This window comes from Panthera onca, chromosome B2 (genome assembly GCF_046562875.1).
Source record: "Panthera onca isolate mPanOnc1 chromosome B2, mPanOnc1 haplotype 2, whole genome shotgun sequence".
Taxonomy (NCBI): domain Eukaryota; kingdom Metazoa; phylum Chordata; class Mammalia; order Carnivora; family Felidae; genus Panthera; species Panthera onca.
In genome coordinates, this window is record NC_138343.1 from 120529282 (window position 1) to 120542746 (window position 13465).

The 13465-nt window shown below is 47.4% G+C and overlaps 1 protein-coding gene across 4 annotated transcripts in view; it reads right to left on the reverse strand.

Annotated features, from left to right (window-relative positions):
• Nucleotides 1-5043: 5043 nt before the first annotated feature.
• The window catches only part of SGK1 (serum/glucocorticoid regulated kinase 1), a 113005-nt gene continuing 104583 nt past the window's right edge, over nucleotides 5044-13465 (reverse strand). Inside the window, exons 1-12 of one of the 4 annotated variants that reach the window (XM_060616719.3) lie at nucleotides 13294-13456; nucleotides 10371-10446; nucleotides 9841-9916; nucleotides 9377-9481; nucleotides 9188-9271; nucleotides 8942-9073; nucleotides 8564-8676; nucleotides 8096-8219; nucleotides 7557-7652; nucleotides 6926-7081; nucleotides 6731-6820; nucleotides 5044-6307 (exon numbers count right to left, since the gene is read on the reverse strand). In XM_060616719.3, the coding sequence (XP_060472702.3) occupies nucleotides 6140-6307; nucleotides 6731-6820; nucleotides 6926-7081; nucleotides 7557-7652; nucleotides 8096-8219; nucleotides 8564-8676; nucleotides 8942-9073; nucleotides 9188-9271; nucleotides 9377-9481; nucleotides 9841-9916; nucleotides 10371-10446; nucleotides 13294-13327 (1254 nt within the window). In that variant the 5' untranslated portion in view covers nucleotides 13328-13456 and the 3' untranslated portion in view covers nucleotides 5044-6139. Of the gene's footprint in view, nucleotides 6308-6730; nucleotides 6821-6925; nucleotides 7082-7556; nucleotides 7653-8095; nucleotides 8220-8563; nucleotides 8677-8941; nucleotides 9074-9187; nucleotides 9272-9376; nucleotides 9482-9840; nucleotides 9917-10370; nucleotides 10447-10588; nucleotides 10741-11494; nucleotides 13265-13293; nucleotides 13457-13465 lie in introns of those variants that run through there. The other 3 variants (XM_078447340.2, XM_078447341.2, XM_060616718.3) reach the window with 3 other exon arrangements.

Consider the following 13465-nt stretch of genomic DNA (forward strand, 5'->3'; position numbering starts at 1 on the left):
TTATTTCATCTTTATTTTGCTCTGCTTTTCAAAGAGTTGTCACCTATATGTTTGATTCGGCAAATTCTATTTTCTCTAAGTGTATCCCAAGATGTCCATTATTATTAGGTACCATGTAATTGAATTCAAGGATCAGATCATCACTGTATGCTCCTTTTTCATGATCTTTCAGAGGAAAATGTAATCACTGTTTTTTATGTGGACTCCAGATCAGTTCCCTGCAACTTTAATTAATTTAATTAAGTAAAACTTTAATTTAATTGATTATTGCCAAAATAAATAGATCTATATTGCGTTTTGCTAGCAACATAGCAACACATTTCGAATCAAACAGTTTAGGTCTGGTTGGGGAAGACAATGACTTTGGCCTCTGGAATGCTACATTCAGAGTGTATGACTATCCAAAGTGGCAGGAAAATAAGACAGAGCAGAAGTGTGTTAGGATTATCTCGATATCATGAACAAATTGGCTGCCACTCATCTCTTTTATATAGGTGTATGTAAAGTGACACTATGTCTTTATGCTTATGACCCTTGATCTATTGTTCACAAGTAGTGATGGTCTGCATTGTATATTTTCTTGGAAACAATCTGTACCTTGCATATTATTGTTATAGTATCATCATGCTTGCTGTGATATGGTTAGGTGGAGCACAGAACAGACAACACAGAAAAGAGGAAACCAAGAACCCTATCCTTTGTAGTCCGTGGTTTCCAAGGTATCCAAATATACAAACTTATCTGTCTGAACACAACGTTGTAGGCAGACACTATATAAACATCTAGGATTACCCCTCGTCTTGGTGCCACCGTTTGTCACAGAAAAGATGCGGAAGCAGAAAAAACATGAATAAATTAAGCATGTTCTTATATACAAGTACGTGAGGCCAAAGTGGACCGGGAAAGATCATATATAAGCACAAGTAAAGTCTAAGCTATAATCATTAATTGTTGGTTTTGGTGACTGGATAACGATTTTCATGCAGTAAGATGAAAATATTTAATTTCTCATTTGGCTTCATTAATTTAGATGAGTGTATTTTTTCTTAATAGAAGTGTTATACTGATCAACACCAGGTCAAGTTTAACATCATCATGCTCCTAAAACAAAACTTGAGGCATAGGGAATAGAATTCCAAGGGCTGTTTGATGGATAAAGCAAGAAATTTCTTAACAGGATGGGGTAGGAGTGACTGCAGTGTGTAACATCCTGCCTTGCTAATCATGCTGATTGATTATTGATCATTTGGTCCGTCATGTCTTGGGAATGTTGAAGAAACTGGTGGGTGGGTGGCCTTTGTCCTAGATGTTACTATTGCAGCTATGACAACCGCTTCAATAAGTTAGGTCAATTACATTAATGAAACAAACTACATTAACTGTGCCTTGCCTTGGATTCATCCTTCTTTCTTCATTCCCAGTGACTCACTAAACTCCATTGATTTGGGGTCTGGCAAACATCTCTTCTCTATCCTTCCCTCACCATCACCAATGGCTCTCAAGAAGTCTCCAGATGGCTTCCTTTTTTTTCCTCCTCCTCCTTCTTCTTCCCCTCCCCCTCCTCCCCCTTCTTCTTCTGCTTCTTCTTCTTTTAGTTATAAAGCCCTCCCTGAACTCAGCTCTCGGCAAGTCACATGAACCCTCCTTTCAATCACTTCGTTTTCCTCATGGAAAGCCGCCGAATGCTTCTTGTGGCTACCTTCTGAGTTCTAAACTTCTCCGTGAGACTTTCAAGAACAGCAGTGACAAGGTCGATCTCTCTATTCAAAATGACTTCTCACTGCTTTTTAATATCCTTTTCTCCCCTAATCGAGTAAAGAGGAGGGGAAATTGAGAAACGTAATGAGTTGGAAAAGAAGAAATTGATTTGCATTCTTGGCATGTCAATTCCTTCTGACCTTGTCTCACAGATCACTGTGAAGAGGTAGGTTAGAAGAGAGTTACTATGTGTCCACAGCTAGGAAGGTGATCCGTAGGGCTGGGATTCTGATGTAGGTCTGACAACTTTGCTTTTCCGATATTCCATCCGCTAGTTTATGCAAGCTGCCCCCTCGCTCCCGGACCTCTACCAGCCAGCACCTGAGAGGCTTCTCTTCCTGCCTCACTTCCACGATCCTGTTCCCAACACAGCCTATCTGAACACTCTAGATCTCCCTAAGCATCTCTGGCCTCCACTATCTGAAAACTTAGTCCCCGCCCCCCCAAATCAGGTAAGGTGCCCCTCCTCTGTGTTCCCATAATGTCCTGTTTTGATTATACTACGTAATTTTTTCTACATATCTTAATAAACATTTTTTGAAGCATCACAGAGAAAAGGGCACCTATCATAAGCATATAACCTGATGAAATATCAAAAAGCAAAACTACTCCCTGAGACCGCCAGCCAAACTGAGAAATCACCAGCACCCAGGAGACCACCCCTTTCACGTGCCCTCTTAATCATGATCTCCACCCACGTCCTCTCCTTAGAGGTGATCATGTCCTGACCTCTGTATAGATTCATTTTGTTTGTCTGCTTTCAAAGTTTATATGCGTTAAACCATACAGTCTGTTTGCTATGTTTGTTTGTGGGGTTTATTCCCTGTTATTGTATGTAATGAGCATCCGTTTTCAGTGCAGTATAGCATTCCCTTGTGTGAAATCATGCTAATTTATTCTACCCTTGGTGGACAGTTTAAATTGTTCCCATGTGGGGCTAAGATGAACAGTACTCCTGTGAACATTATTGCAAATTTTTTTTTTATCGAATACATGTACATTCTTCGGGGTATAAAGCATGGAGAGGAACCACTAGGCCAAACGTTATATGCGTGATCATCTTTAGCAAATAGTGCCAAGCACTTTTCCAAAATGGTGGTGTTACTTTACACGCCCACGGTAATGTGCTTTGTATTTCCAGCTGCTCTTAATCGGCACCAACAACTGATAGTGTCTAGATTATGCTTGCAAATCCCAACCCCCTTTCTCTCTCTTTCCGCATAGCCTGACGCCTGCAAGATACCTCCGTAAGCGTCTGATGAAATAATAAGTTAACAGTTAACAAACGCACAGGGGTCTGCTTCTAGATCTGTTGTCACCTGTCAGGCAGAATAGCATAATTGTTACAAGCATAGTCTTTCGAGACCCCTCGTGATTTGACTTCTAACGTCACCACTTACTAACCGGCAAGTTGCCTTTCTGTACTAGTCTCTTCGCTTTTGATATCCCAGGGTGGTCCTGAAATAGCCTATATTGTACTTAGACTAACGTCTCGTGTATTATAGTAAGAGCTCACTAGCATTAGCTGTTAGTGTTATTATCTAACCCTGAGGGCCTGCACCCAATTAGACTTCTTACAAATAGAATCGGTCGGTAAGAATCTTTGGTATCCCCTCTGTGAAGCCTGCTCCAGGCAGCTGATCCCACGGAAGCATCTGGACTTCTGAAGTTCTCTTTACCCCTCCTTCGGCACCTGCTGTGCACCATGAGTAGGTGCCCTGTCTCCCCAAGTTGATGGCCAATGCCCCAAGCACAGTGACTGACTCAGTCTTTGTGGTAGCAGTGGTTTCAGAGTCCCCTTTTAACTTGGGGGAACCGTAGCTGAATACATTGCCCCCAAACCCACGGTTGAACAGATGCACGGTGAGAGGGCAATGGAGAAGCGTACTGTCCCTTTTTGCAACCGCCAGGCTCAAGCTGTAGTTTCCAATGCTGGCAGGGAGGTACTTTCCTCTCCCAGATAAAAGATACCTCTGCTTGTATGCTACCTTACATCACAGTACTTGGTAAATATTTGCCCTTTTAAAAAATCGACCCCCTGTTCTTTCTTAGCTTCCTTGTTCTTACCTTGCTCCCTTCCCGCCCACTTGTATTTGATCTCATCTCTCACTGTTTGCGTGACAACCCTTGGGACCCCTCTGCTCTTATCATTTCCCAAGCAACAGGATCAGATCTTATACAGTGATTGACTATAACCCAATAGACCAAGTGTCTACCCTTAAAAAAGTAAAAAGCTCTGTCATCCAGGACCAGCCCCTGTGACTTAACTATGATTAGACTGGAGATTCCCAAGCCTGCACGAACTGTGTTCAGATAAAAAGGTAATTTAAGCGCCTTTGGTTCAAGAAGGAGTTTGTAACTGTTGTTGATAATGAGAATGAGGGGAAGCTCTGAAAAAAGCCCCCCGGTCAGAGCTGGTGTCAATCTCTATTAGGAAAATGCAGGCTTTAGAGTCTCTGTGACAATTCGGACTCAAATTGGGATGATCTCTTAGTATCTTCATATCTTTCCCTCTTCTACAGTAGATATTCCAGCGGTATGAGCCTTAGGAGTGGCCTCTACACCCCAGACCCAGAGCATGGGGATCTACACCCCAGACCCAGAGTCAGCTGGGCCCGTGCACTGCCGGGTACACACAGGCTTAAGAGGCTTCTGGCCTGTGCCAGGGACTGGCTCCTTGGGGGTCCTTCTCTGAGCTGGCACGGTACTCCATTCAGCTCTTGGTGCTCTCAGCTTCGGCCAGCTCAGCTTCTTGGGGACATAGTCGTTCAGGACAGACATTCTCACCCTCTTGAGTGGCATTCTACTTGCAGACTATTATCTTGACTTCCATTTCAACAAACTGCTTTATTGAAAAAGCGTCTTTCCTATTAGGCTCTGTAAGGGCAGAGATTCGTCTGCTTTGCCCACTGCTATATCCCCAGCATTCAGAGCAGCGCCTGGCCCAGATTATTTGTTGAAAGAATTACCTGCCAGGCAAACCAAATGTCAGGACCAACAGCCAACTTCGTAGGGTAGGCAATAAATACAGGGAACATTGCTTCGTGGTTTCCTTGTGAAATGCATTTGTCTATGGAAAAGGATTTATTTGGATGGGTTTATGAACGACTGACATCGTAAGACCACTCTGTAGCCCCCTGGAGTCTGAACCTGACGCTCTTGGAAGCAAACCACCGAGCTGGAAGTTACAGGAACATTTCCCAGGTTTTACAATTTTAAATGGATCCATTATTGCTTACCCTCCCCCGGCAACCAAGATATACAGAAATAACACACGTGACACAATTTATGTAAATATTTTTCAAGGTTTTATTGCAAACCAAAGTTGGTTTATCGCACACAAAAAAAGTTGTGTGGTGGGGAGGGGGGAAGAATTGTACATATTATAACCATGTTAATTACAGTACATTAAAATGGTGGTTTACATTACAAATAAGCCTGTAAGTTTAAATATACTAGTGTTATAACCCAATGTACAGACTGTCTTTATACAATACATACAGTTATCAGGAATGCAAAAAAAAAAAAAAAGGAGGAACATAAATAATGCCCATTTTACAGGTGACATTTTAAACAATGAAAATACCAGGCTTTGACCGACAACTGGGGCATTGGTCCATAAAAACCCTTTCTAAAAATAGAAATATTTGTAGCAGCAATGCTTTCTTTAAGCATCTGGATACAAGTCATTGCAAGACCATTTTCAATAAATTTTAGTTATTAGCTGTATCTTACAGAAGAAAAAAACGGTCTACACATAAATTTATCTTCCAAATATGGAAGAAACAAACAATGTCCCACATTGTAGTATCCTGCAAGTGTCACATTGATGCTTATAACGAAATCCATCTGTGATCAAGCACACCACGTTCATACCACTGTTCACACAGTAAATCCACAAGGGGAGGGGGGAAAAAAAAAAAAAGAACTGAAACACTCTGCAACAGGAAAAGCTTTGGAGCTAACACGATCTCATCAGAAAAGGCACATTTCATCAGATTCGACATCACGGCCCAGACAGACCCTCAGAAAACCCTCCTTAGAGCTGCATCGTCCTAATAAGACCACTGCCTCTGTCTACGGCGGCACGCAAACGCTCACTGCAGAGATAGCACCATGTTGGAAGGAAGAATAAAAATGAAAACCTCATGAGCTCACTGAGAGGAGGATGTGCTCTTCGAAAAGCTTCCGGCGAACAGTGTGCAATGAGATTGCCAAGACGTGCAAGCTTCCAGAGATGTGCAAATTCTCTTTTAAGACGTCCCGTAAGCTGGCGGCCCCGCCAGAAGGCTAACTAGAACACTTAACACACACACACACACACACACACACACACACACACACACACACACGAATCTTTCACGACCAACCCTGGGACCGTTCAGAGGAAAGAGTCCACAGGGGGTGCGTAGGAAAAGCCTAGGAAGGCCTCGGCCGCTTCCTTGACGCTGGCTGTGAGCAGGATGCTGTCAGGGGACCTGCCAATGGAGCTGGGGACCGGCTCTTCGGTAAATTCTGGATCAAAGTGCCTCAGGTCACTAGGTCCACTCTGTGGCAGGAAAACAAAACAAAACAAAACAAAACACTCAGCGTCAAGAATTCACGGTGGGTACAGGGCAGGGAAATCCTCATTTGGGCTTTAAATCCCGGAGCTCGACTCTTCAGGGCACTCTATGGAAACTCCCGTAACAGCCATCCGTTTCAAGCACAGAAGCCAAAGGCCACACAAAGTTTAAATAAGGCGGAGGGTGCTCGCTTTTTAGCTTTTGGTACTTGAATTGGGAGCTGTGGTGAGAAGTGATGTTAGCTTGGCTGGGACAAAAATTCCACTTTTCACCTAGGGAAGGTTGTGGTTTGTGAATAAAGGACCCGCCAAGTTGTTCCTTGAGGGCCCTCCCCTCCACCACCACAGCCTCTGACTTAAAGAAATGCCCTTTGGGCCCTCCTATACTTGGCAGAAAGAGACACTCACCACATTTGGGTTAAAAGGGGGAGTAATCTTCTTGTTAATGAGATCGTCCCAGTTAATTAGGGAGAAGAAGACGTGATTCTTAATCTCCATCTGTCGAGAAGAAACAGGAGGTTAAGTTAGACAGGTGGAATTCGAGAAGGGCAATGAGGTCTAGGGCGCTTCCCAGCCCGCCCAGAACAGGGAGAAGGCACTCACAAAGTCGTCCTGGGCGCCCAGCCTCTTGGTCCTGTCCTTCTGCAGGAGGCCCTCCAGAAGGTGTCTGGCAGAATTGGTAATGTTGGGCTTCAGCTGGAGGGGCTTGTTCAGAATGTTGTCGTACATCTCAGCTGTGTTTCGGCTATAAAAAGGAGGCTGAAAGAACAGGGGAAATCAGCGCTTAATCGGGGGTCTGGTACAGCAGACATTACCAAGAGAGAAATGCAGTGTGGTACGCTAGATTCGACAAAGCCCTTCCCTTAATGGGGTTTTTCTGCCCTGGATTTTTCACTGTCTGTTTCGCAGTCCTCATCAGAGAGGAGACATTAATAAGCCACATTTTTCCTCACGCAGGTTAAGTGTGGTCATATCTGGAAAATGCGAGTTTACCAAAAAAAAAAAAAAAAAAAAAAAAAAAAAAAAAAAATCACTAAGAGCTTGCTCTAAAACACCTATAAAATAACCATTTGGCTTCTCTTATCAGCATCTGATAAGGTTATTCATAAAGGGCAAGACACAATGACCAGATGGGACTTGTGTGCCCAGGTAAGTCTGGGTTTCAAGAGGACTACGTTCTGGGGAGCATTATCAAGCCAGGGCCATAGTCCATGACTCTCAACGTGCTACTCACCAGGCCATACAGCATCTCATATAAGACGGCCCCCAGGCACCACCAGTCCACGGTCCTGTCGTAAGGCTGCTTATGAAGCACCTCAGGTGCAAGATACTGAAACACAAAGCAGGACAACAGTGTTCAGGAGTCCGCGAAACCAGGAATCCCAAGACCAGGCATGCACTTTGAGAGGGCCGAGAGACCCTGGGTCCACCCGCAGGACACATGCCTTTACGTTACTTCCTGGTAAAGAGGCTGACGGGCCAGTTAGCTGTACTGATGTTTAGGAAGCTGTTGGGCACCCAGCAGATTATCCTACTTGGGAACTGAAAACCTTTTAGGCCATGGCTTTTGCAAACAGCTTGTCTTAATGAAAGCAACATGAGGCCTTGGGATTTCCCATGCTGCATCAAACAGCAAATGTGTTTTACTTGCGCTGAACGGGACTGAGAAATCTCTGAGAATGATCTACTCTTCTGGTAGTTTAAGTATTATTGCACTTGCCTCCCCCTGGAAGGAGGGGCACAGACCAGTCCCCCAATCAAGAGCGCTCTTACCTCGGGCGTGCCACAGAAGGTGGATGTTGTGCCATTGTGTTCGATGTTCTCCTTGCAGAGCCCAAAGTCAGTAAGGACAATGTGTCCCTGTGAATCCAGCAAAATATTCTCTGGTTTTAAGTCTCTGCAAGGAAAAAAAAAAAAAGTAGTTGTGTAAGTTAATTTCACTTCATAAGAAATCCTCTGGGAAAATAATAGCTTGGGGTATTAGAAGCATTTTCAATTCACTGAGGGTGTACAGTGAATACAAAAAGGGAGTCCTTGTTCTGCTAATCTATTCTGGATTAGGCACAATCCTAGCTGGCCGGTTCCCTCGTGGCACGGAGTCAAGGCGGCTCACATGCTGGGGTATCCGGTTTTAGGTGACCAAGCTGTACGTAAATACAAATTATTTTAAGGCTCCGTCAAAGGCTAGGGCTATGTCTTCTTTGTACCCAGGAAGGTAACCTTGAGGGCTCTGCAGCTCACCTATAAACGATGTTCAGAGAGTGCAGGTAACCCAAGGCACTGGCTATTTCAGCAGCGTAGAAACGAGCCCGTGGTTCCAGGAAGCAACGTTCCCTCTGAAGATGGTAAAACAACTGCAGGAGACGGGACAAGGTCAGCTGGGTTGCCAAGGCTTGGTAACAATGCATTTCATTAGACTTGACATATATAGCTAAAGAGAACAATTGCAGGAAGCGGCCCTAAATAGTCTCTTAACTATATGAAACTCTCAGGTTAAAGGAAATGCTAATTCTGGTAACTTTTCCCCCCTAAATGTCATTTAAAACCTCTCCTCTCAAACTGGAAACAAGAATGCGATGCACAGACACCCAAAGGTTAGTTCCCGTTCCCGCCGCTCACCTCTCCACCATTAATATAGTCGAGGACAAAGTACAATTTGTCAGCGGTCTGGAAAGAGAAGTGAAGGCCCACCAGGAAAGGGTGTTTTACATTCTTCAGTAGAACATTCCGTTCCGACATAATATGCTTTTCCTAGAAAAAGGACAATTAGGATTTAGTGGCAAATTTCAACGTGGTACCAAAATTCTAAGGTAAAACCACCCAGTGAATGTCTATCTCCCAACTGCAATCCATCACATTTCATACCTCCTTCTTTTTCAGAATCGCTTTCTTCTGTAAAACTTTGACTGCATAGAATGCTTCTTCTGCTTTGTGTCTTGCTAGAAGAACCTGAAATTTCAATTCAAAAAGTCATTTTGCTGCCCGCATCCACTGAGAATGTCAGACGAATGCATGAAAGACTATCAAAAATGAGGTCTTCAGATCTGAAATTACCTTTCCAAAACTGCCTTTGCCAATCACTTTCAAGAAGTGAAAGTCAGATGGTTTAGCATGAGGATTGGATGACGGGCCAAGGTTGATTTGCTGAGAGGGACTTGGCTGGAAAAGAAAATGTTTTCTTTTAATAGCCTTGCCTCAAAGGAAGACAACAATCACCATACATCCTAAACACAATCAAAACTACTTTTCATCCGTACACAGTAATATTTCATATGGGAGTGTGCAAATGGTACACAGTAATGTTGTAACCAGATAAAAATTTTATGCAACATGCCTTTTAAAATACTGCACTGACTCAATACTTAAGTGCTTATGTCACTTGTTATGCCATTAACTGAGGCATTCCTGCCTTGAGACTAATTTCTAGAAAATGCTATTTTAATCCATCACGGTAGGAATACTAACTGACTCATTTACAAGATGCCTCCACAGAAGCATCACAAATAGAGAATACTTACTGGAGGAGAAGGGTTGGCATTCATAAGCTCAGGCTCCTGAGGTTGGGAGATTTTCAAAATGGACTGAACTTCAGGGCTGCAGAGAAAGGAACAACTGAGAACCTCCTAGACTCGTCGCAAGGGGGCACACCGACACCAGTAGTTAAGGTTCGGGCTCGACTTTTCCCGGACAGGTCCGAGTGTTTAAACTTAAAACCACCCAAATAAATGACTCAGTTAAAGAAAATAATAGCCAAAGAAAATAATAAGCCCACTTCAAATACAGCGATGAGGGCTGTTTTTCATGGAAACGGGGTGAATTAGGCAAACAGGAAAATTTTCACCTTGCAGCTCTCTCTTCCAGGCCAAATCAGCAAATTAGTTTTAATATTTAAAATGTTCTAAACTGGAATTGGAGAGAGAAAAGGGATCCCACCCTCGGGGAAGTCTTCGGCTTCCTGATCGACACCCCGACGAGAGTGTGTCTTCACTGCTGATAAACAAGCTAGACTACTTATTTTTTATTTCCCCCAGTCCTCCCCCAAACTTACTGTTTGCATGCGTAGGAGTTATTGGCAATCTTCTGAATAAAGTCGTTCAGGCCCATCCTCCTCTGTTTCATGAAAGCTGTGAATTAAAGGAGAAATAAATAAACGTCTAGATGGCTTCGCAACGGCCGACGCCACACACACTGATTTATTTGATGCGTGACCTTAAAAAAGTTTCCACTTCGCACATCCTAGAAGTCCCGTATAATTCCTACACTCACCGATGAGAATTGCTACCATTCCCCTCATTCTGGAGTAAGTGAGGGTGCCCCTAGCAGCCTCGGTTTTCACCGTCATCTCCGCAGAGAGAGCACGCGAGACGTTACAGAGGAGACACCAGCTCAGCCAACACTGGGCGCGCGCGGCGCCGCCGACTTTATAAGCCCCGAGCCGCCGCGGGGAGGGGCTCACGCCACAATGAGGAAGCGGCGCCGCCCGGCCCCGCCCTAGTCCCGCCCCCGGCCCCGCCCCCGGCGGCCGCGCGGCCCACCCGACCGCCGTGTGGCTGGCGGTGGCGAGCGGTTCGGTCCCGGGCGGGAGGGCAAGCCCTCCCGGCGGGGGCGGGGGGCGCGGGGACTGCCCGGGAGGCCCGGCCGCCGGGCTGTTATCTGCCTCTTTCAGCGACCCCGCGGGACAGAGGGAAACCGCAGGCGGAGGGGGCGGGGGCAGGGAGAGCCCGGGGTAATTTTCCACCCTTCTCATTTATTCCACCCGGCTGGGAAATCAGAGTCGCGGCACTGGGGCGCTTTCCGCCCGGCGCGCGGCGAGCCGGTGGCTCTGTGCCCGCTCTGGTTTGTCACACCCTCACTGGCGATCCCCTCCGGGTCCCGAAGCCGGCCGTTCCCCCCCCCCCCCCCCCCCCCCCGCCGGCAGCCTAGCAGCCCCCGGCCGGCGGCCGCGCACAACCCGCCCGAGGTGTCTCTGTGCCGAGGGAGGCCCCGCGCGCCCTGATCTGCGGGGTCGCCGTGGGGCCGGGGCGCCCGGCGCGTCCCCCGCTCCCGCCGCCCCCTCGGCCGGCCTCGGTCCCTCCACCCTGAGGACGAGCACCCACCCCCGGCCCCTCTCGCCCGAGCCGAGCGACTAGCGGCGGAGCGGGACGGTCCCCGCGTGGCGGCCGCGGCGCTTACCCAGGCCGGTCAGCAGGAAGGACTCGCTGCGTTTCTGCGCCTCGGCCCTCTTTTTGTGGCGGGGCCGAAGCAGGGACTCGAGACGGGCCCTGGCCAGCGCGCCCTGCATCTCCCCCATGGGCAGCGGCGGCCGGCGCGCAGCGGGCGAGGGCGACAGGAGAACACTGACGTTTCCTTGAAGGAGCCGCCGTGACTCAGGCTGGGCAAGATTTCCTGCCCCGAGACCCAAAACAAACAAATGGCCCTTGTGCACGGCCGAGCCGCTTCCGAAAACGCCTTTTTTGTGCTTTTGGCCAAAGCCAAGCAAGGCTGCAAAATCCCAGAACTTGGAAGCGGAGGAAGGAAGGAAAGAAAGAGGGAAGGGGGAGGGAGAGGTCAGGAATGTGTAGGGGAGGGGGCGGAAATAAAATTCGTCTCTGCACTAAAGGGAAAAAAAAAGTACAATCTGCATTTCACTTTTTTTTCCTCCTCTAATCTTTGAGAACATTCTGTCCGTTCCGCATGTAATTTTTCTTGCATCTTTAATCTCCGCCACGCCATGAACACGTGAGGTAGTGGCACGTTAGGGGAGCGGTGGCTCCGCGCAAGGCGCCGACCTGGCGTGACCCCGGGCATCGGCGACTCCCGGATTCCCTGTCCCGCTCTCCCACCTGAAAACTCCGCTAGGTCGCATTACATCGTCTTAAACACCCTTAGTCTGTCCTCGTCTTCCCTACCCCTCCTCCGGTTTATTTCAGCGCTGACCCGGGAGTCTTCTTACAGTTTAACCACCTTGCTCTTTCTCTCGAGTCCCAGGTAAACGGGGACTCGTGGACGCGTGAAAGATTAGCCGGGTGTCCGCTCTCCAGAGAGCAGTGGAGAGAGGGGAAGGCCTTGCAGAGCAGCGGCGCGGTGCCTTCCAGTAACCCCGCCGCTGGGAGATGCCTGGGCGCTGCTGCAGCCCGACCGCCGGCGCGGGGACGCGGGCCAGCGCTGGCGGGGAAGCCGAGAGCACAGCGACTGGGCCGGGAGCGGGAGGCGGCTGCAGGGAACTAAGGTTTGTAGGGCCGGGTACCTGGCACTTGCTGGTGCTGGCCGCGGCTGCCCTGCCGTGACCCCTCACTGCCAAGGGCCCTGCCATTTTTGAGTTACATACTGGGTCTGACACACTCCGAAATACCAGCTGTCAAACCAAGAATAGCCTGTGAAGCGGTTTTTTTTCTTTCGTCCCGGGCAGGGATTTGTTTTGCAGGCACAAGCACCTCATTTGCCCTAATATGACCTGTAGCCTCAGCTGCTGCTTGGTTTGCTCAGTGGCAACAGCCCCAAACTGGGAAGGGAACACACATTCTCTCTGCCAGAGACTGGCTGGGAAACTTTGCCTGGGACCCACTCTTTAAAACACTTCTCAATGCCTGAGATGCCTGAAATTGATGCTCCAATCTAAAGCAAGGTTTAGGAAACTCCAATTCACAGTTTAAGTGGCCCATTACTGCTTCCTTTTCCATGGATCCTTCATAGAATATGACTTTGTTACTGCCAGTGCCCCCCGCGTCGGGTTCCACTCCAACTAGCCTGCTCCCACACCATTCCCTCCCCCTTGAAGACAGCAAATTTGGCACAGATTGTCCGGAAACACCGACCTGTACCAAGATTTCTGCGTGTTTGTTCTTAAAGCACGGAGTTGAGTAAACTTTTATCAGAGACCCTCCCCTGCGACTCCAACCCCACGCCTTCTGTAGGCCAAGTAATCTCAGATCCTCTAAAGCGTCTTCGTTTTCTCCATTCCCTCCAAATTATAGCAATAAAATCACACCAACCTTTCAAAGGGGATTTTATAGCTTCCTCTTTCATTCTTCAGGTTGCCTAGGATGTGAACGTTGGGGATTACTTTCTGGAAGCTGAAGGTAGAGCTCAGTTATGGTTGGAATAGTCTCCCTGCTTTGTGCCTGATAAGGCTGGAAGCTGAGATGATAGGGAGCAGGAGTCAGA